Genomic DNA, 22,111 nt, shown 5'->3' with positions numbered 1-22,111 from the left:
CCCAGTGGCACAGTTGTTAAGTTCACACGTTCTGCTTTGGTGGCCCTGGGTTCACCGGTTTGGATCCCAGGTACGGACATGGCACTGCTTGCTAAGCCATGCTGTGGTAGTCGTCCCACATATAAAGTAGAGGAAGATGGGCATGGATGTTAGCTCAGGGCCAGTCTTCCTCAGCAAAAAGAGGAGGATTGGCAGCAGATGTTAGCTCAGGGCTAATCTTCCTCAAAAAAAAAAAAAAGCCAACCAAACAAACAAATATCTGAGAGGTTTAGATGGTTCAGTAGCCCCATTATTCAATACACTTTTAATTCCAGGGGCTTTTGGCCATAGTTTCTTCTTAAAATTTGTTTATGTTTCTAGAGAGAGAGAAAACATCAAAGGAGTGAAAGGACTTTTTATGAGAAGTATCATGAAATACATATGTGGAAAAGCATTTGGCTTTAAAATTGTTATTTCTAGACTTCCTATAATATATCTTGAAGGAATTTTACAGTCAATTTTAGCTTTGTAAAGTTTTACTTCACCTGAAATATTATCAGACATAGACAAATAATTACTTTTTGTACTTACTAATGTGTCTAGGTGTGATAGTTCCATCGGTCTTGTTGAAGTCCTCAATTTTATTTTAGACTTATTTCTAGGGAAACTAAATTTCCATTGCATTTTGAGAAAAGGTAATACAACAGAATTTTGAGGCCCTTCATTGAATATGCCTTTCAAATGCCCACTTTGAAAATATGCCTTTAAAATGATACACACATGGAGCAAAATGATGTGAATATCAATTGTAGGGTTCTCATATTGTAATGTGATCTCATTTTTGCTTTAGGGTGAAGCTGGCCCAACTGGTCCAATGGGTGCCATGGGACCTATGGTATGTATCAATTTAATTCTTTGTTATTTCTTTGCTTTTTAGATTATATTGAAAATGTTTAAATGGAAAAAAAGGACATGGAGAACATATGTTAGCTGGTGAAATAATCTTGATTACCAGTTGACAGGCAAACACACTGTAAGAACTGTATCCTTCACATAGAAATGGCTTCCTGCATCTCATTGTTTTTCTTAGCTGTTAATGCCTTTATTCTTTTTCTGTATTCAGTGATTAAATTCAGGATTATTGTATATTCAGTCTATTAAAGCTAGGCTAGGTGTGATCTATTTAGGTGAGTGGTATAGGGTATGTATCTCCACAGGTGGAGACTTTTTCAAACCCAAAATTGCCCCAAGATATACTATTGATTGGTAGCCAATTATATTGAGTCTCAATTGGATTGAGTAGTATAATCAAACTCCCCTAGAGTTCAGATAAGATGCTTCAATGGATGGCTTTTCTCTCTCATCTTCAGGGTCCGAGGGGAATGCCGGGAGAGAGAGGGAGGCTTGGGCCGCAGGGTGCTCCTGTAAGTATGTGTATTTCAACTCTCAAATACTTTACTGAGTATGCTTTTTAAATGAGAATAACAGTACTGGTCGCCTGTTTTAATTTTAGTTTTTTTACTTTTCATTTTGAAATAAATTTAGGTTTACAGAAAAGTTGCGAAGATAGTGTAGAGAGTTGCCGTGTACCCTTTACCTAGCTTCTGTTATCGTTAACATCTTGCATAACCACAGTACATTTTTTGCCTACTTGTTGTAATAAAGAAATTAAGATAATAATGAAAACATATAGCGGCATGGAATATAGTTCATGAAAAAACATACACTTTGGAATAGCAAGAACATTATAATAATAGGTAAAATTTATCAAGCACTTATTATATGCCAAGCATTCTTCCAAACGTCTTTTATTTCATTTTCATCACAATCCTAAAAGGTAAGTACTATGAACATACCCTTTAGAAGAGCTGAGTCTCCTGATCATCTGTCCTTGATCTATTTTAACTGTACAAATTGAGAAATCCCCTTGCTGTCTGCCTGTGTACCTTGAACCTAGGTGGGGGCGTATTCTATTAATCCTCTTCACAGCTCTCTGAAGGTCAGGCTACACTTGCTGATACTTCAAACTTGCAGTTCATTACATTGCACCCACTTTGCTCTTAACAATTAAAGACTGCCACCTGGCCTCCATTATTTTGAGATCCTATTATCCCCATTAGTTTTAGGAATCCCAGTTTTACAATATCCCCTACTGCTACCCCACAGAAGACAACCACCTTAAAGCTTCTCAATGGTACCAAAGTCAGGACCCCGACTTGGGAGAACTCAATAGGCCATTCCTTATCACCTTGGTAAGTGAGGAGAGAAATGCAGAGAATATTGTAGAATAGATTCAGCTGTTGCCTTATTCAGCCTTCCATAATATATCCATTCTAGTACGTTTACTTCTCTGTTCTTCCTCCTACCATCTGCAAAAGCAGTTCTGGCTTTTCTACTTCACTTAGTGTGGGCCATTGCTGTTTCCAAGCTTCCAAAAACCATTTCCCACATTAACACCATCTCCTAGCATCTTTATCATGGTGTTAAATGTGTATCACGGGAGAGTACTTCCATATCATTAAAGTTCTCCAACTTTATGTCCTTTCCCTCTCAATCCTGTACCTATAGGACCTTGTCCAATCCATTCTCTCTGGGATCCTGACTACTTCATGCATAGGACTTGTAGCTCCTTTGGTATATAGTCTCTTCTCTCTTTTTTCAGAAAAAGCACTTCCTCAATCCAGTTATTTTATGACTTGATGCTAGTTATTGGTCTGGTGGCTGGGAGGGGAGGGGCATATGGTAGTGGTGGTGGCATATATTGTCTGGTAAAGTAGAGGCTTCTGTGCCATCTTTAAGCAAGGGAGAAGTATAAGCTGTTAATGGTGGGAATGGGCTACTTCTACAGGCTTATAGGCTTCAGAGTATCTGAAATTTCAAAGTTCTTAAGATATCCCAATGCTGAATTATGGAGTCCCATTCCTTCCAAACAAGGGTCTTGACCATGGCATAGCCAACTATCCATGTTTTAGAATTCAACCTTCTCAAGAGCTCTTAAACCTTTATCATTAAATCCTGGGCCTGATCTTCAGCTTTTTATTCCCCTCTTTGTAGAAGATGACAATATTTTTAAATACTGCAAAGGAGTCTTGATGATTAATCACTATCAGTCTTTCAGTGTCTTTCTCCAATGGATTCGCTCAACAAGACCCAGGCAATTCCATCAATTTTATGATTGCTGTTTCCCCTAAAACTTCCGAATGCCTGAGCTATTGCCCCCTTAGCCCATCTGCTTACACTTATGTCCTGTCTCAGTTCACCAGTGGTGACAAATTTACTACTGCATCCATAGCACGCAAAGAGTGATCCATTTTTCGTCTATCACCAGCTGGTCAGTGAGGAATCCAGCTTAAAAATTCCATTTTAGAGTTTGCTTTCTTGTATGCTTCTGGCACCAATGGTATTAAAGTCTTAGGTCAGGTTTCCTAGGAAGCAGCATCAAAGCAAAGACTTGCGTGTAAGAAATTTATTGGGGAGTCCTCTCAGAAACTACACTTGTGAAGAAATGAATAAAAGAAGCAGGGTTTGTCAGAGGGAGAAATTAAACTGTGTTACAAATACAACAGAGACCTCAGTCTCCATGACTTCTCAGTTCCATGGAAACTATGGAGCTGGCATGGCTCTTTGGACTTGTCTTGAATGGAGGCCAATCCTTTATACGACTGCACTGACCATAGAAGGAGCATAACCTTGGGAAAGCTAACTCATTTTAGCTGGGGGCAATGTGTGAGGAGAGTCTCAACTGTGAGCCATCAGCTTGTAACTCCTCCAGCAGTGGTAGAATGACTACTTCAGCGCTGAAAGGGGATCTGGGTGACACCCACAGCATTCACCACTAATTTCTCTGTGTGTGTGTTTATACGGATGTGTATGTGTGCTTTATTTTTTTGTTTTTACAAGGAGTGCATTCCTCCTCTGAGTTAAACTGGCTGTTAAGAAGACTGGGGGTGTTCAAAATTTTGTTATCTTTGAGCTCACTTGGTAGAAGATGATACATTCAAATAAAAAGAATTATTGTAATCAGTTTCATTTCTTCAATCTTGAATTTTCTTTCTTATTGCTGTAAGGATAGATGTGTTTATTACTACCTTACCAGTGTTGTATAAATGTATATTTTTATTGCTATTTACCCAGCTAAGGTTGTCATCAGTTAACCTTAATCTTCATTCTTCAATTTTTACCATGGAAATTTTTATAAAGTAAATGAATTATGAGCAAATGCAATAGAAAATGTAATCTTATACTATCTTGTCTCTTTTTCTCCTCATTAGGGACAACGAGGTGCTCATGGTATGCCTGGAAAACCTGGACCAATGGTGAGTTGTATTACTTTCATATTCATTCTTCCAAGTGTACATTCATTAACATTTAAAGAGCACCTACTGTGTCCTAGACACTTGGGGAAAAAAATGTTAAACACACTGTACTTGTCTTTGAAAATTGCCCTGTCTATCAAGGATGGGAGATATATCAATTAATATTGTAGCATACTGCTATTGCTAAGTGCTGTAATAGAGAATGCAACTTGAAGTTTGGGAACATAGAGGAGAAAGTACATACACCTCAGTGAGAGAAAAATGTCAAGGAAAACTCAAGGAGGAGCAGCTTTCAAGGTAGGTCTTGAAAGATGAGTGTGTAAGATGAGCAAGAATATAGCATGGTTCATAGGATGGATAGATGAAAAAACATGATGAACTCGGGGAAATGCTAGGAGGGTAAATAGGACTTGAAATTATTTGCCCTTAGGATCTCTTCTCCCTTGTCACTCATAAAAAATATATATATATATATATAGGAGGCAAAATAAGTAGAGTTTAAAAGGGTTCTTATTAATGCAAAACTGATGGAATTAAAATACAGTCCTCCAAGAAGAACCAGGATAACCTGGAATGGAATTCCTCTTACACTCATTTCCTTTAAATCCAGCCTTTAAATCAATGGTTTAAATGCTGTGTGTGCCTTCCCAAATGTCAGATAGTGGCAAATATCCGCTTCTTATTAGCCTGAAAGAAAAATCACTCTAACATATCCAGATGACTCTTGAGGATCATTTTTATAAAGTGCAGTCCTAGATTTTGGTACAAAACATAACTTTCTAAAAACTGTCTTTATTACTTGATTAATGCAAGGAAAATACCTCTCTCAAGAAGCAGTTGTTTCAAACAATTTGTGTTTGTGACTGGCTTAATCTTCTATGCTACAACTAGGAAATCCTGTTACACCACTGGACATGTCTTTTAGCACCATTTTATATCAATGTTGGAAGGTACTTATAATAAAATTACATTATTATCTTTGTGATTTTTTTTTTTAAAGATTTTATTTTTTCCTTTTTCTCCCCAAAGTCCCCCGGTACATAGTTGTGTATTCTTCGTTGTGGGTTCTTCTAGTTGTGGCATGTGGGATGCTGCCTCAGCGTGGTCTGATAAGCAGTGCCATGTCCGCGCCCAGGATTCGAACTAACGAAACACTGGGCCGCCTGCATTGGAGCGCGCGAACTTAACCACTCGGCCACGGGGCTAGCCCTTATCTTTGTGATTTTAAAGTACTAAGTGGATTATTCTTATATTATGTGTCACATACAGAATGTAGTCACATACAGAATAAAAGATGACTTAATTAGATATTGATTAAAATACATGTCTGATCACTTTTCTGGTTCATTTTAAAAGGGTCCTCTTGGGATACCTGGCTCTTCCGGTTTTCCGGGAAATCCTGGGATGAAGGTAAGATGTTAATATATTTAGCCCTTGATTACATGAAGTATATGAATTACTTGATTACATGAATCCACAATTGAAGAATCCCATTTCGTTAATTAAAGAGTATGGAAGTTGCTCTTAACTAAGGAAAGAGCCTAGAGTATTCTCAATATCCATTATGGCAGGGAAAAAAGTAAAGAAAATAAAAAAACAAGATTACTATATAATATATAATTAAAAGAGAATTGCTTAATCGTACAATTGTAGTGTCAAAGAATCTGTTGCATTAGGACTCTGACACCAGACAATTGTTAACAGCTGCAAGGAGTAAGAGCTTAATCTGAATTGGAACTCTGTTCTTGGATATAGTGCCTGGCGATAATAAACAGCAGAATGTTCTAAACAATAGGAGGTTAAAATAAATCAGAGATTGTCAAAAGGCTCTTCTCTCCCACAAAGCTGGCTTTCACTCCTGCCCCCAGCGTCCCCATTTACACAGCCTTTAAAGGAAGGGGCAGCAGGCCATTTGGCTCTCCACATGGGAATGGATTAACATATTCTGCTGGGATGATTTACATTTGTAGTGAGTCACAATTTGTTCTTTCTCTCAATACTTTGGATGATAAATTCAAGGATTACGGTAGGAGATTATTAAGATTATATTAGCTAAATTAGTGAATAAATTCAGAACCCTACTTTCAAATTTTAAACAAGACAATACATTTGCTTACCCCTCACAGCCAGGTTCCCTTTGGCAATTTTCTTCATCTCAAAGAAGGGATTTGGTCACCAGATTCTGCTATACAAAATGGCTGTGGCAGTCGCCTCACTTCTCCCAGTCTTATTTTGTCATGAAATTTTGTTGAAGATTAAGTGAGATAATCCATGCAAACCCTTGGCACCATGCCTGATGCAGAGGATGCCCTCAATATAGGTTCATGCTTCTTGTTATTAGTGCTACTCAAATTGGATCTGAACTTCGAAACAAACCAAAAAACAAAAAAAAGGTCTGTAGCTAATGTTTCACCCTTTGAAATGTGAGAGGCATCAAGTCACATAGTCTTTCAGGCTCTTTCTAATGCTGTCTTTAAATGCTGTGCCACATGGATACAGATGCTTTAAAATGATGCCCTGAGTCATTTCACTAGCCAGTCCCTCCTTTCACTGAGAACTCACTGTGCACTCAGGTGGGTGGGACCTTTGTTCCCTCTGTTTCCCTCTGTATCTGTTCTGCTTCCTGAAGTCCACTGACTCTGGCCATGGAGGGCCCAAGCTTCCTATGTACCCTGATCAAAATATGCAAAATTCCTTCTCTCTTCGTGTGAGACCCTCCGCCCTCAAACTGTGCTGTTGCTAGAGAATCAAAGAAAGAATACTCATAGCTCCCAGGATTATGACTTAGCAGAAAATGGTTTCTGCTCCTACTGTGGCATCTAGTTAAGACTTCACTAGTAACCACAGTTGATACAACAGTTCACTCTGGATACTTCCCTCTCCTTCTGGGTTTTTCTAGTACTGGCTGTTGGCTACTGAAAACTGCTGAAAAAAGTCAAACGCCTGGCAAAATTCTCTCTCAGAAATCGTTTCCCTGTCCTACCACCATCCCACACTGCCCAGTAGAAAATTCCCAGGTCTTTATTTTTACCAGGATTCTGCTATACTTATAAGATTCTTCCACGATCTCTGGCTCTCAGGATGAAGAATAAACTTTCACATCCAGTTCTTTGCATTTCAATGAAGGGTAATAGAGATTCAATAGGAATTTTATTTGTTTTATTAATACTAATGAGCTCCTGAAGGCTTAGAATTTTAATCCTAAAATTCCAGGTTCAGATCCCTCTAGGATCAGATCTACATATCTACATGATATGTTGGGTAAAATACAGAAACCCAGTTAAGTTTGAATTTCAGATAAAGAAAGAATAAACTTTTAGTATAAATATGTCCCAAATATTGCACGGGACAAACATACTAAAACTATTCGTGTTTATCTGAATTAAAACTTAACTAGGTATCCTGTCTTTTTATTTACTATCTGGATCACTATCTTGGGTTGAAATGGGGTAGCTATCAGGTGACGTCTACCACTTGGCTCTGCTCTTAATGCTACAGGCATCGTTACACTTGAAGGGATGGGAAAGTGAGTTCACTCTTTAGGCCAGGTTAGGGACATCTCCCTTGTAAACCTCTTTGTGCTCCTGGTCCCTTTAAATGTTTGGGGGTAAAATGTAAAACTCCAAATAAGCAATCACCTTTGAATTGAACCATGTTTATATTTTTCTTGAATTAACACTTCCCTTTGCATTCCTTTAGGGAGAAGCAGGTCCCACCGGGGCTCGAGGCCCTGAAGGTCCTCAGGGGCAAAGAGGTGAAACGGGGCCACCAGGTCCAGTTGGCTCTCAAGGTCTTCCTGTAAGTTCCTAGTATATTTAAGAACTATCACAGAAAGCTGGATATGTCTTATAACACCAGAACAAAGGCAATCTATTTTAATATATTCTCTTTGAATTCTAAGTGTTTACGACTCATGAAAAAACCACATTTCCCTTGTTAACTCTGCAAGTTTGTATATTTTATGAAAAATAAACAAACTCTGTAAGTTTGTCTATTTTACAGAAAAGAGAATTGGTCAAAAAAGTGTTTTTTATGATATAATGGTGGTTGATTTCTTTTGTGTGTGTGTGTGTGTGTGTAATTTTTTCTGCCTCCTTTTGGAAGATGAGTGAACATGTGAATAACACCCTAGCTATGACTTAATATTTCATAGACTTTTTATGTATCTTTTAGGGTGCAGTGGGAACTGATGGTACGCCTGGTGCCAAAGGCCCAACAGTAAGTAACTGCATTTATGCCACATGAAGTTCAAACGGACACAATCCTTTGGACATTGGCCGTAGACTTCTATGTATGTCTCTGCTGATCATGTTACTCTTGCATTTTGATAGGGCTCTCCGGGTACGTCCGGTCCTCCTGGCTTGGCAGGGCCCCCTGGATCTCCAGGACCTCAGGGTAGCACTGGACCTCCAGGAATTCGAGGCCAACCGGTAATGTCCTTTATAACAGCTATCATCCATTAGTATAACCCAACTAAGATTGCCAAGAGAAATAACATATAATGAGATGCAATGAAACATAGATGATGTGATTTATCTGAACGAGGCAAATGAAGATAAAAATCTTTGTAAAGTGAAAACAAATGTTAATGTACAGTTTAGATGTTTAAATTCAAAGTGAAACAGTATTGCATTATGTTAAATTTTAGTGTTCTTTTATTTAAAATAACAAAGTCATAACTTCATGGTCTACCTCATAGAATTTTATGAGTAGTTGAATAATAAATAATATGGAAATATTTTGCAAGCCAGTTGTGGGAAGTGGAGGTTTAATGAGGACTTTTAAAGATGATTTGGCTAAAAATGGGCTCAACAGCTATTTCTTGAGAGTTATTCTTGAAGAAGGATTCCAACATATTGTTCATATTGAATGACTTACCATATTTTGTAGAAATTATTTATTAGGTAAAATATTATTATGAACCCATAAGAAATAACCACATTGAGAAGTTGTGCTTATACATCTTTTATCTTGACATATAAAAATTAAAATTTTCTTTCCTAGTACTACTTAAAATATTTTGGATTCTGTTCCTAATAATTTGTTTATGTTGATAAATCATTTTTAAGTGCTCGTGACAGATTTATTAAAACATGAGTGTTGCTGATATTTCACATTTGGTTTTATCGTGCTTTCAATTTAGCAATCTGATTCCTACGACTTAAACTACAATTGGTATTTGCAGACACACATACACAAAAGCCTAGAACAAAACAAGACTCTAAACCCCTTTGGAGTCAAAGACGAAATGCCCTCTTTGAAGGTGTCAAACTCTCAATAAACAAAACATAAATATAAAATTATTTTGATTCTGGGTGAACAAGTCTGTTTCTTAAAATATATCCCAAGTAGGTTTATCTATAGAAGTTATCACTGTGGGTTTGAATTTTAATTATCAAATTGGAATAATAACGATAATTCTAATTATTCTAGTATGCATGATAAAAAAACCCAATATTTTAAAATTAAGTCTCTTGAAGACCACTCTGAAAAAAACAAATTGTTACCAGATTATACTAGATTTTATAAAAATTCACACACATTCTGTAAGGTTTCAAAATTTAAAAAATGATTATGTTATACTGCTGATTCAACATAGATTCAGTCGCAAAAAATTTTCAAGGCCCATTCACTGTAATTAATTAAAGCAGTTTGGACTGGCTAAATATCCTGGTTCCTACAACTAATAGTATTTTTATTTTAGGGTGATCCAGGAGTTCCAGGTTTCAAGGGAGAAGCTGGCCCAAAAGGAGAACCAGTAAGGCTTCATTTTTTTTAAATGCTAAGAAGAGCATAAATATTGTCTAGAAGTGTACAGCTCAAAATACTCAAGTGTTTAAAATAGTAACAATGAGAGTTATAATCTGTTTGGAATAGTTTGTTTAGCATGGTTTAAAATTTATGACTGACTTCGTTAAATGAATCTTTTGGCTATGACTCACTTGTCAATGGCTGTTCCTGGTATATCTTTCTGTTTTTAATAGGGGCCACATGGTATTCAGGGTCCAATAGGCCCACCTGGTGAAGAAGGCAAAAGAGGTCCCCGAGGTGATCCAGGGACAGTCGGTCCTCCAGGCCCAATGGGAGAAAGGGTAAAATTTGGATAATAAAATAAAATCTTACAGTTGGGGTGGAATTGCATGAGTAAGTTTTGGGATAGTAAGGAAAACCAGAGCAGTTAAAAGAAGTGCATACAGGTGTATTGATCTGTTCAGTATGGTAATCTGTGAATTAAAGGAGCCAACCATTTAATCATTGTTCATTCATTCATTCAACTAATACTGATTGAACAACTACGCTATGCCGATTTGCTATATGGGTGCTTGGGATGTATCAGTGAACGAGAAGGCTATGGTCCCAGCCTTCATGTGAGGACTAGTAAACAATAGCATACTCTAGTAGGGAGGTAAGCAAAAAACAAGTCGACAAGTAAATGAAAATATACTTACACATTTTAATAAGTGCTGTATACACTTATGAAATAGCAGGGTGATGTGGTAGAGAATAACTCCGAGTATATGACCGTGGTGTGACAGATTAGGTGTTAAGAAATAGGATTCTCTGAGAAGCTGGCATTTTAGCTGACTCCTGAAGATGAGGATGAGCCAGCAGGCAACTTGGAAGAAAGAACATTTTCAGCAGAGGAAACAGCAAATGCAAAGCCAGGAGGCCAGAATGGGCTTGGTGATTTTAAAGATCAGAAGAGGCTGCTGTGACTGGAGTATAATGAAACAGGCCTGAAAGAGACAACAGTATCATCTTACATTTGTATAGAGCTTCAGAGAATGCAAAGCCTTCACTTACAAGATAATACTAATGCATGTTGTCATTCACATTTTGATCCTGGTGGATGGTCCCATTCCTTTACCTCTCAAATCTAGATATCAGTTTTTCTCTATGTTTAATTTTACAAGGAATTGTTAGAATATTTCTTGATTGAATATTTTTTTGTCTCAGTACTTATATATTCTTCAAAATTTAAAATTTCTTTCCATATAGTCAAGTTTTTTGTCTTATACAAATCAATTGCTATGTTGGCTTGATCAGAGTTCCTAAAACCCTACAGTACTGAAATTAAAAATTACTCACTCATTATGCCTTATAAAAACACCACCAACAATTAAGAATCTCATTTTCGTTCCTTGTAGGGTGCTCCTGGCAATCGTGGTTTTCCAGGCTCTGATGGTTTACCTGGACCAAAGGTGAGGTTATCCCATCAATGTTGACACTCAGATGGGTGGTGCTCCAAAAGATGTCATTGTTCAGCGTGGTGATCTAACCTTGGTCCATGTGGGTCCAGATTCAGAAAAGAGTTGGACACAGATGTCAGGCCTAACACCAATCCCTCTTGTGCAATTTCTGCATTATCCAGGTCCAGGGGAGATGCATGATGTTTGGAGCTATATGAGAGTTTGTTTTCGGATTTCTCAGGGACAGTCCTGAGAAGAAAATGTCATAGACCTTTCCTTTAGCTGATGTATATTTTTTCCATTATCTAGAAATTTAGACTCTTTAAAAATTCTGGGTTTTTTTTCCAAGTCTAAATTATTAGAGTGAGGCTCTAAACACAACTTTCATTAGTTAATGATGGAAAAGCACTATTCTACAAGGAATCCACATTAGAACAAAATATGAAGTCACATTGTTTACAAAGAAGTCTTTGTAACTGCTTTGACAAACTATTTGTATGTTATACAGCTTTGGTTTGTAAAACAAGAATTTCTACGTACTTGCTTTTGTTTCCTTGCGCTCCTTTTTTCTGACACATTCTGCTTTGCTTTGGAACAGGGGGCTCAAGGAGAGAGGGGTCCTGTTGGTTCTTCAGGACCTAAAGGAGGTCAGGGGGATCCAGGACGTCCAGGTGAACCTGGGCTTCCAGGAGCTCGGGTAAGAACACAGCAGTTTGTTGCTCCATCAACCCAGGAGAGATGCTCCTGAGAATTCGTTGAAGGGTTTTTTTTGTTTGTTTAGTTTGCTTTGACAACTTAGAATATTTCTTTGTTTTTATAGTTTCGACTTAATTCATTATTTTTTAAATACTAGTTTGTTATTTTTATCATCTATAGAAATCTCAGTAACTTCTAGTCCCCTTTTTCAAAGGAGTAGGTAGTAACACTTTTACCACTTTACATGAAAAAAAACTCTGTTAATTTTTGTTTACTTGTTACAAATAAACAACTTGTTTGACTTTTGGCCAAGAGAATTCCTGATAAATTTCATTTTGACAATATGTCACTGAACATTTATTTGAACTATGGAATTGCTCTTCAATTCAGTTGTCAACCATGCCCCTGAAAGAGAAAGATTATACAAGAAGTTGTTAGATGGAAAAATACACTTGGCTCAACGTAAGTTCTTTACCTTGAATCCAGCATTGAATGTATGAGTCAAAGTCTGCTATAGGCCTTTCTCCTTCTACATGAGAACCGGTATTGGGTTCACCTTTGCTTAGACATTTTTCCCTAGACACCTAACAGAGGTGGAATGCCAGCTGAATGAGCAGTCAACGTTGCTTATAGTAAAGATGCCCCTGAGTGTAGGCTGCATTTGCACTGGGAGGACTATGAATGAATAATAAAAATCTGGTGGGAGGCATAGCTTTGGATTTCCTGAGTTTGGAGTGACTTGTACCTGGGCACTCACCTTGCTGGGACCAATACAGTACGTCCAAGATGTTGTCACAAATGTTATTACATGAGATTTCTAAGCTAGGGTGGCTCCTGCACCCACCATGTAGACTCATTCCCTAACATCTGGCCTGTTCATCATGGGAGGCTTAGCGGCTGTGCTTTGATGGCTTCTCCCAATGAAGCATCCAACTGGGTGCTGCCCTGTTGGCATGCAGTGTTGTCCGCCCTGTATCCTTCTGAAGCCAGGCTGGGCGAGGCCCATGATGGTCCTATGAGTTTGTCTAGAGGAGCCTAAGGCTACTGATAGTGAGCCCTGAAAAGTGGAACTGAATCTTTTTAATACAATGCTTTTTTCACTCTTTAGACTCTTGACTTCAATTGTAGGTCAGCAACAAACTGACGATTGCTTTTAATTTTCAGGGTCTGACAGGAAATCCTGGTGTTCAAGGTCCTGAAGGAAAACTTGGACCTTTGGTAATTAATTTAAACAAAAATCTACAACTGTTAATATTTCTCAATAGACATGCAACTTAAAGGATAATATATTTATTTGAGATTAATGTTTTTGGTCATGTGGATGCTTATCATGTTTATACATTTAAAATGCTTCCCTCCAGAAGCCAATACTTAAGGATCTGCATATTTTCAAACTGACCAAAAATTGATCACATTTTAGTGAAATAAATGTTTGAGAGAAAAATTGCTTCCTGACATCAGTAAAAAATTTGAAATGATGTATTTTATAATAGTGGTGAAATTTATCTATTAGGAACATTCTCATTTCTTGATGTCCTTCCAATTTCGTCTATTTAAGAGAAAAGCAGGTGTGAATTTTGACACCTTATATATTCTGGGCTCTTCCCTTACACTGCAAATGTGAAACAGAAGTCCTGAGTTTTCGTTACCACAAACCAGAGTAAATGAAAGAAGAGAGAAAGATTTCCCCTATTAATATGAGGGTGTAAGAAGACATGAAGATGAGGTTTGTTTGTAGAACAAGAATAAAATCACTGTTCTCTAAATACTCAAAAGACTTCAGCAGTTTTATTTTAAGATGCTCAACTGTTCTGATTCACTAAGGTAAAAATGTAGGAAAAATTAAAATGTATATAACTTTTATAGTAAGCAAAGACAAGTAGCAATTTGGCTGATGTGATATTTAGAGAGAACTTACATGACACTTACACTGCTCCTGTCAATTTTGTAGGGTGCTCCAGGGGAGGATGGCCGGCCGGGTCCTCCAGGCTCCATAGGCATCAGGGGGCAGCCTGGGAGTATGGGTCTTCCAGGCCCCAAAGGTAGCAGTGTGAGTACAGTGTCCAATATGTTTGCCCTCTCATCCCAATCCTCACTTGGAACAGGCATGTTTTTAGCAAACTGATTGAAATTTAAATTAGTTCCTACTTCTTTAGGGTGACCCTGGAAAACCTGGAGAAGCAGGAAATGCTGGTGTTCCTGGGCAGAGGGTAACTATACATTTTCTGATAAGGAAAAAATCTATAGATGTGAAATTACCCAAATAATCATGGCCTCACCTCACGAATTGTCTCTGTGTGATACTAGGGAGCTCCTGGAAAAGATGGTGAAGTTGGTCCTTCCGGTCCTGTGGGACCCCCGGTATGTGATCTTTTAGCAAGGATATATTCACATTGCATGTTTCAAAAACTTTGTGCAAGGCTTTACGTATGAATAAGTTTCAGGGGAAGAGAATAAGAAAGTGCAGGATTGAAAAATTTCACTTACATCTTTTCTTTTGATTCCTGGTGCTGACATCTTCTGATTTTTTTAAAAACAATGATTGGTCTTGTCATACTAAACTTCTATAAAATGCTGATGGAAAAAGCTACTTCATCATCTTCATCTGTTGCAGTTGAAGAATATATCAAGTGAGGAAAATACTGTCTGACAAATATTTTATTTAAAATATATAAATACTGAATTATACCTACATTCTTCTAATAATGTGTCTTATAGAAATTTATTTAAGCTGGGTTTTTTTGGAGGGGCTAAAAAAGGAATGTTCTTTGAGGTATATTTTCGTTTCAGAATTTTAAAATTAAGTGTTAATCAGAAATATTTTGGCATATTTATTTGTTTTGGGATGGGACAATTTAAATATCTTTCTAAAATGTTAGCTTTGCTTTCTTTAGTTATTCCAGTTTTTAAAGTGTGATTAATACTTTTTATGACACTGAGAAATAAACCGCAATGGAAATATTACCCTTTTAGATTAGATATATGAAAGTAATGAGTTTTTCCATTTCCAATTTATCCAGTTTCCCCATAATTTTATGGTTGGCTTCAGACATTTTATGTTTGGATCAAAAAATAAACAATGTCATCACTCCCTTCGCTGGCTATAGAAGATATTTTCTCACCAGCAGGGACTTCAAACAATACCATCAGATGACTTTTAATACTAGTTTATTATCTGGCTAAAGTGAAAAACATGTGATTGGAAGAAATACAAAGAGATATAAATACTTCTACTGGTTTACGTAAACAGGAAGCAGGTGTAAAGATCTGGCTGTTGATTTCATGATTTTCTTCCCTTCGTGACTTAGGGTCTAGCTGGGGAGAGAGGGGAACAGGGCCCTCCAGGCCCCACTGGCTTCCAGGTATGCACTAATGCAGTTTTCCATTTCTTCTTTCACTCACTAAAGTGCTTTTTAAAATATAAAAGGATATGGTCAAATGATGTGAAATTCTACAATTTTCAAAAACATTATTCTTTTTTTGAGTAAATAGAATAGACATTTGGATAAAATCAAACATTTTTGTTCAGAGAGAAGGAACAGCCTTCTGAAAAACTGATCAAAATCCAAAACTGTTAACACATTTAAAATCATAAAATGTTCTTGATATCTCAACAAGGTTTATTTAACGATTTTAAGGCTTATCTGATTTTATTGGAATGGTGTCTAAAATTTTTTGTTGAATAAATTATCATGACTTATCTGAACATATTGGTATGGTAGATTATTTAATAGCATAGATAATTATAATTTGGGGAAGAACTTTTAGAACTGACTTTCAATATGAATCCAGCAGCCTAAAATATTGTTCTCAGAGCCATTAAAAATTCTACCAATAGGAAGAACCTCCTGGTAGAGTCTTCTCTCTTTTTTGCTGAGTGGTGTGCAAATGAAAATGCAAACCCATCAACTGCCTCGCTGCTGTGTCACGTTGGAAGATGAAGGTTCTCATTCTGTTTTGCTTAGCTTGTGTTTGAACGATATCTTTTGCTTGAAAATCTAGGCATGGAACCCTGAATTGTAAAAGGCAAACTGTTAATACTGGTGGCCTATTAAACTTTTGCAGAGTCACAATTTTATATTCTTACTTTTGTTTTAGGGGCTTCCTGGTCCTCCAGGACCACCTGGAGAAGGTGGAAAGCCAGGTGACCAGGTAAGTTCTTAAATAATAGGAATAGCAGTACTAAAAATTGCTGGCTCATAATATCACTTGCTATGTGTGAGGCTCTGTTCTGGTTTACTTTACACATATTCTCTCTTTTCATCTTGAAAACAACCCTATGTACTAGGTACCATTATTATGCCCATTTTACAGATGAGGAAAATGAGGCACGCAAATGTTAGGTAATTTTCCCAAAGTCACACAGATGATATGATTTGAACCCAGGTCAAATGCTTCCCAAGATTGTGTTCTTAATCACTAAATAAATCTCAGCATAACTATAGAGTTTTACCGAGGTTTTGTAAACGGTTGTGAACAGAAATTAACCCTTTTATTTCTATCGTTTTACTGGCACATAGGTTTATTTAATTTATTTTTCTTTGAGTGATTCATTCATTCATTCACTCATTCAATAACAATTTGCTGAGCACCACTGTGCTTAGCTCCACTAAACCCTGGCCTTAACCAATCGAACAGGATGGACATGGACTTTGCCCTATATTACATTATAGTAGGAGACAGAGAGTGTAGGAAGACAGTTACAATAGTAGTGTTTTCTACGTGCTATGGTAGGGGAGGCACGGACTGTAGGGAAACAGAAGATGCAACTAATTCAGACTTTCGGGTTTAAGAAAAGTTTCCTGGACAAAGTAATATCTTTAATGAGATCTGAAGGATGAATGACGGTAAGTTGGGAGGAGGGAAGGTAAGGAAATACCCAGGAAATGGGGACAGCAGGTGCAAAGGCTTGCTGATCAAATGAAGGCACTGAAACAATTTCAGTAAGTCAGGAATGTGGTGGACAAGTTGAGGAGGGTAGAGGTGAGGCGGGAGGGGTGAACCAGGGGCCAGATATGGAGCATCCCAATGTGAGCCTAATTTGTTCTTATTATTAGAGTAATGGAAAGCTAATGAAGGGCTTTTATGTAGGGAGTAATACTATTAGATTTTGGTTTTAGGAAGATCATGCCACAATGAAAACAGTACTTTGGGGGGATAAGACTGAAGGCCTAGTTGAGACAGTTATTATCTTAATCAAAGAGAGAAGTTTTAAGTAACAAACTTTCCTTTAGTTAAGAGCAAACAAACTTTTAATGTAGTCATGACTGCATTAATTTGAACCCACCACTCCTGGTAGTGTGTTGTCCATATTATATATTCAAGAAATATTTACTAACTTGAATTGAATTGGTTCCATTTAAAAGATCAGCACTTCATTGCTTTTAATTTTACTTCCCTCTATTAGAACTTTTTCACATTTCATTAGGAAATACAAGGACTTTAGCATATATTTTGTTGTCTCTACAAAAAACTAATGCGCTATCTTTGTGAGATAATATTTTGCCTATTCTCACTCCCAAAAATCAAACATTTAAGTATAATATAAATTTTTCTGGAACAATATTTTCATTCAATGTATATGACATCACCGCATTTGTAAACATGTACTCATTTTTCATTCTTCAATATTATGGGCTTAGTTAGACTTCTAATAGTACATTAAAAGAAATTAGGTATATGATCTGGAAAGATTTCTAATAAATACCCGAAATTTAGCTCAAAGCTTTTCTTCCAATTTTTAAAAATGTATTTTCTAGGGGGTTCCTGGAGATCCTGGAGCAGTTGGCCCATTAGGACCTAGAGTAAGTAATTTTTCTTTGTGATTAACTTCATTTCCATTGGCTTCAGTTTTAAAAAGCATCTTTTATCTTCAACAGGGCTTTATTTTAAGCATTAAAATTCTTCTACTTGATGAAAATCAATCTTATGAGAAACATTTTGTGTTGCAAAACTAGCATATCCTTACTTCAAGTTCATTTCTTATCACTAAATTAGAAAATCAAGCCTTAATAATTGCTCATTTCCCAATTTTTGTTTAGTAGAAGCCATTTTTCAGATTTCCAGAAACACTTTTCATCCATTTTTAGATCAAGCACTGAGATTGTTTGACATTCCAATGTTGTGCTAGGGAGAACGAGGAAATCCAGGAGAAAGAGGAGAACCAGGAATAACCGGACTCCCTGGTGAAAAGGGCATGGCTGGAGGACACGGTCCTGATGGCCCAAAAGTAAGTATGGGTGTGTGAGCTCAGGATTTAAAAATGTTCTAAAATTACTGCCCAACAAACATATGATTGTACCAGAATGTACTTCTCTTGTTTTTGCTGGATATTTGATTACATAATTTTCTTCTTCAATGAGTATTTAATGAGCACCTACTAGGCTTGTCTTTGAAACTAAAGAGTCAGCTAAAAAGGAGTCTCTCTTCTGTGATGGGATTTATGGTCTAGGACATACAGTGATACGTTCTGATATACAAATCCATTTCTAATATTTATCTATATAAATTTTATTAATGACTTCTGTTAATAAGCAGAAATAGGAAATACAAAATTGCATAATTTGTTAGGAGATATTCCTAATCATGTGCTCCATTTTCCTTGCCCCAAGTTCCACAATTCTGCTTATTAAATATATCATGTTGTTTTTGAAATCTGAAAATACAATACCTCGTAAGTCGAAAATCAGTCCTGTTTCCTTTTGGGTGCCACTTTAAGATTGATAGAAGACAATGTGGCCAACTTCAGTGCAAACAATTGAAGTGGAATTTTTCATGATCATACAACATTAGATCCCTTATCATCTTCAACGTCCAGAATGATTGCATAAGATAGCTTCAACTTAACCCCTGAATGAGCCTGAAAACCAGCTTAATGCCGTGGGTTCATCAGAGATGGAATAAAACATTTTCTAAGTGTAATGTCTTCTTTCTTTATTAGAATCCCCATGATGTTGCCAAAAACAGAAAAAAAAGGGGCAACTCTATCATTTTTATTTGAATCAGTACTCAGTTTTCCCAAAAACAAATGTTGAAAACATAAACCAAAAATTAAATTAAAATTTAAACAGCAAGTTTTAATTTAAAAAAATGAACTCAGAGACAATTTTCCCAAATGAAAAATATAAGCACGAGGTTGAACCATGTGAAATTGCTGAGATTCTACCATTTTTGACCCCACCAAAACAGAAATCCCATGTGGTGCAGCTTAACACATGAGTGAGCTCATTTATTGTTGGTTCATCTTAGGGCAGTCCAGGACCAACTGGGACCCCTGGAGATACAGGCCCACCAGGTCTTCAAGGTATGCCAGGAGAAAGAGGCATTGCAGGAACTCCTGGCCCCAAGGGTGACAGAGTAAGTCTGATGTTTTCAGTTCATACCTTTAGACTTTCTGCTGCTAATGATTTCCTGAGCAGCCTTGTACTTCTACCATCCTGAGTCATAAGTCATTCATTCCTTCATTCTTTCAATATGTGTTTATTGAGAAAATGCCCAGTGCCAGGCATTGTTCTAGGTTCAAGGGGATACAGCTACGAACACAAGAGATAAGCCCTGCTCTTATGAAGCTTTCATGCAAGTGTGGGAAAAAGACAATTAAATGAACAAATGGTGTTTTGTGTGTTTTCCCAGGGTGGCATAGGAGAGAAAGGTGCTGAAGGCACAGCTGGAAATGATGGAGCAAGAGTAAGTGAAACCATTCCTTTACCAGCCAAGCTAGTAATCAACGTCACCATTATCATATGAATTTGCCTGAAATTTCCAAAATAAAGTTCATCATGTTTCCATGGTGGTCAGGATTTGGAGAATGATGAAATTTGAGATTTGAAGTTGATCAACCATGGATACTCATTCATGGCTTACCTTGAATTAGAGCAAAGCCAAAAAGTAAAGTCATTGTTGAGAGAGTGAATACAACACATTTTTATTGTGTGCAGGAGATCAGTCCTTTAAGCAGTGGGGCCCTCTTTATCTTTGCTTATCATGTATTTCATATGCATTGTTTATTTCTACTGAAATGCTGATCTAATGAGCTGTCCCACACTTCATTCCAGTACAGGCAAGTAGAGTTTTGCAGAGCAGCCAAAGCTGTGATGAACGTTTCTTAATATACTGGATGTTAGGGCTGAGAAAATTACTGCCCGATGAGTCATCATTAGTGCTTTCATCAAGAAAGAGGCTGAATAAGCGAAATGTAAAGCAGGATGGTTGACCCCAAAGCATTGTTTAATATCATGTCAGAAACTGGCATTTAACAAGCTTCAGGTCCTCAAATTAGAATGCATTTGCAATTCTAAGGATAATCAGACAACCAGATGGAAAATAGGTTTTTAGACATGAATGATTCTGTCATGTAAGAGCAGGTAATCACAGTCACTCAGACAGTCAACATTTCCTGGAATAGTTCTTGATCTTTGATAAAAAATTTCTGTTTCAGTGAGACCTGGTTTGCTACTAGTTGTCCTGTTGGGCCCTGGCAATACCAATTGTCAAAAAAAAAACAAAAAGAGATCACACTGAGCCACTGTTAATACATTGATTATATTAGCTTCTACTTAAAAAAATCAAGTAAAATATAGAAAAGTTTTAGCCTTAGTGGTAATTATCCCTTTTTTGTTTTTCTGAAAAACTTATTAAGGGTGAAATAGTTAGCAAATTACGAACACAAAATGTCTTTTGCCTTTTAATTAAATCTAATATTTGATTTAATATTTCAAAAATGGTCTAAGTAAATCTGGTATATTGTTTGTATTTTGCGACATGAATGGTCTGGGGTACATAGTAAGTAGCACAGTAGTGTTTGGAGAAGTGATGCACTGATGGTTTATTTTAAGGGGAAATTTGAAATGTGTAGCTATTGTTCCTATGAATTACTTTGAAATGCAATGTAATAGGACCAAGACTTAAGCAATGACTGCTTTGTTTTTAGTTAGGGCCATACATTGTTTTAGGGCAGAAACAGGGCAGAACATTTACTGTAATCTCATAGTAAAGGGGAAAAAATGAATAATGTTTCCTCTGTATGAATAAAAAGTCTGTGAATTTAACGAAGTGACCTATATTAATCAAATCCTTTAAAGAAGTATATTAGATGAATTATTGGAAGAACATTGTTTCATTATAGATCCAGATAATTAAGATCACAGTTTTTTCATGTTCTTAAATGCCAAAGAATATTTAGGCTGCGTATGAAGACGCAGTGCACAAATTTGGAGAGAGAACTTGTTTTAGAAAGGACTCTAATATAGTCCAGCACTTTAAAGATTGTGACCAGTGTCAAGAAGACTCAGGTTATACCCCATGTGGTAGCCGCCTGTGCTCTGAGCCAAAGAACCCCACCGACTGCAGTGTAGCTGGGTAGTAACACTCCTTTTCACCTCAGAGGAATGTGGAAAACTGAATGCCTTAGCATAACTTCACTTCTCTTTTAAAATACAAAGAGTGATATTTCACTAGCATATTATGACTTAAAAATATAATATTCTATACAAAGAAAGAAAACCTCTTTTCAATCTATGCTCAAATTTCAAATAGATATTAGCAACATTAAATAGGCTAAGAAACAGAGAAACCCTGTTGAAGAATAGTATTAATTTAGAACTAAAGTTTAAAGTCAGTGTTATACATGGATGAGTTGGATGAAAGGGATTAAAACATTTTAGGGAGAAAATCTGGTGGAAATTGTTTTAGACTAGGTAGAATAATCTTGAAAATATACAGATTATATCATTTATTATAGATAATGTTTTGCAAAAGCAGCCAAGCTATAACAAAATAGTCCCTTGTTTGTTTGTTTAAACATGGAGATTTCTGTGCATTCATTTCCTCAGTATGCCTATGTTTTGTGACAGGGTCTTCCAGGTCCCTTGGGTCCTCCAGGTCCTGCAGGTCCCACTGGAGAAAAGGTAATGTCCTAAGTTGGTACTTTGT

General features: G+C 36.8%; 1 protein-coding gene across 2 annotated transcripts in view; it reads left to right on the top strand.

The window, feature by feature from the left end:
• Positions 1-22,111, top strand: part of COL5A2 (collagen type V alpha 2 chain) — a 402,020-nt gene that overhangs the window by 358,174 nt on the left and 21,735 nt on the right. For both annotated transcript variants that reach the window (XM_070508233.1, XM_014852913.3), the window contains 22 exons: positions 830-874; positions 1,350-1,403; positions 4,251-4,295; positions 5,652-5,705; positions 7,995-8,093; positions 8,469-8,513; positions 8,627-8,725; positions 10,000-10,053; positions 10,280-10,387; positions 11,444-11,497; positions 12,084-12,182; positions 13,346-13,399; positions 14,133-14,231; positions 14,338-14,391; positions 14,489-14,542; positions 15,490-15,543; positions 16,280-16,333; positions 17,941-17,985; positions 18,312-18,410; positions 19,430-19,537; positions 19,814-19,867; positions 22,033-22,086. In XM_070508233.1, coding sequence (XP_070364334.1) covers positions 830-874; positions 1,350-1,403; positions 4,251-4,295; positions 5,652-5,705; positions 7,995-8,093; positions 8,469-8,513; positions 8,627-8,725; positions 10,000-10,053; positions 10,280-10,387; positions 11,444-11,497; positions 12,084-12,182; positions 13,346-13,399; positions 14,133-14,231; positions 14,338-14,391; positions 14,489-14,542; positions 15,490-15,543; positions 16,280-16,333; positions 17,941-17,985; positions 18,312-18,410; positions 19,430-19,537; positions 19,814-19,867; positions 22,033-22,086 — 1,485 coding nt within the window. The remainder of the gene's footprint in view (positions 1-829; positions 875-1,349; positions 1,404-4,250; positions 4,296-5,651; positions 5,706-7,994; positions 8,094-8,468; positions 8,514-8,626; positions 8,726-9,999; positions 10,054-10,279; positions 10,388-11,443; positions 11,498-12,083; positions 12,183-13,345; positions 13,400-14,132; positions 14,232-14,337; positions 14,392-14,488; positions 14,543-15,489; positions 15,544-16,279; positions 16,334-17,940; positions 17,986-18,311; positions 18,411-19,429; positions 19,538-19,813; positions 19,868-22,032; positions 22,087-22,111) is intronic.

This window comes from Equus asinus, chromosome 4, assembly GCF_041296235.1.
Source record: "Equus asinus isolate D_3611 breed Donkey chromosome 4, EquAss-T2T_v2, whole genome shotgun sequence".
NCBI lineage: Eukaryota > Metazoa > Chordata > Mammalia > Perissodactyla > Equidae > Equus > Equus asinus.
This window is presented reverse-complemented; position numbering and strand designations above follow the sequence as displayed.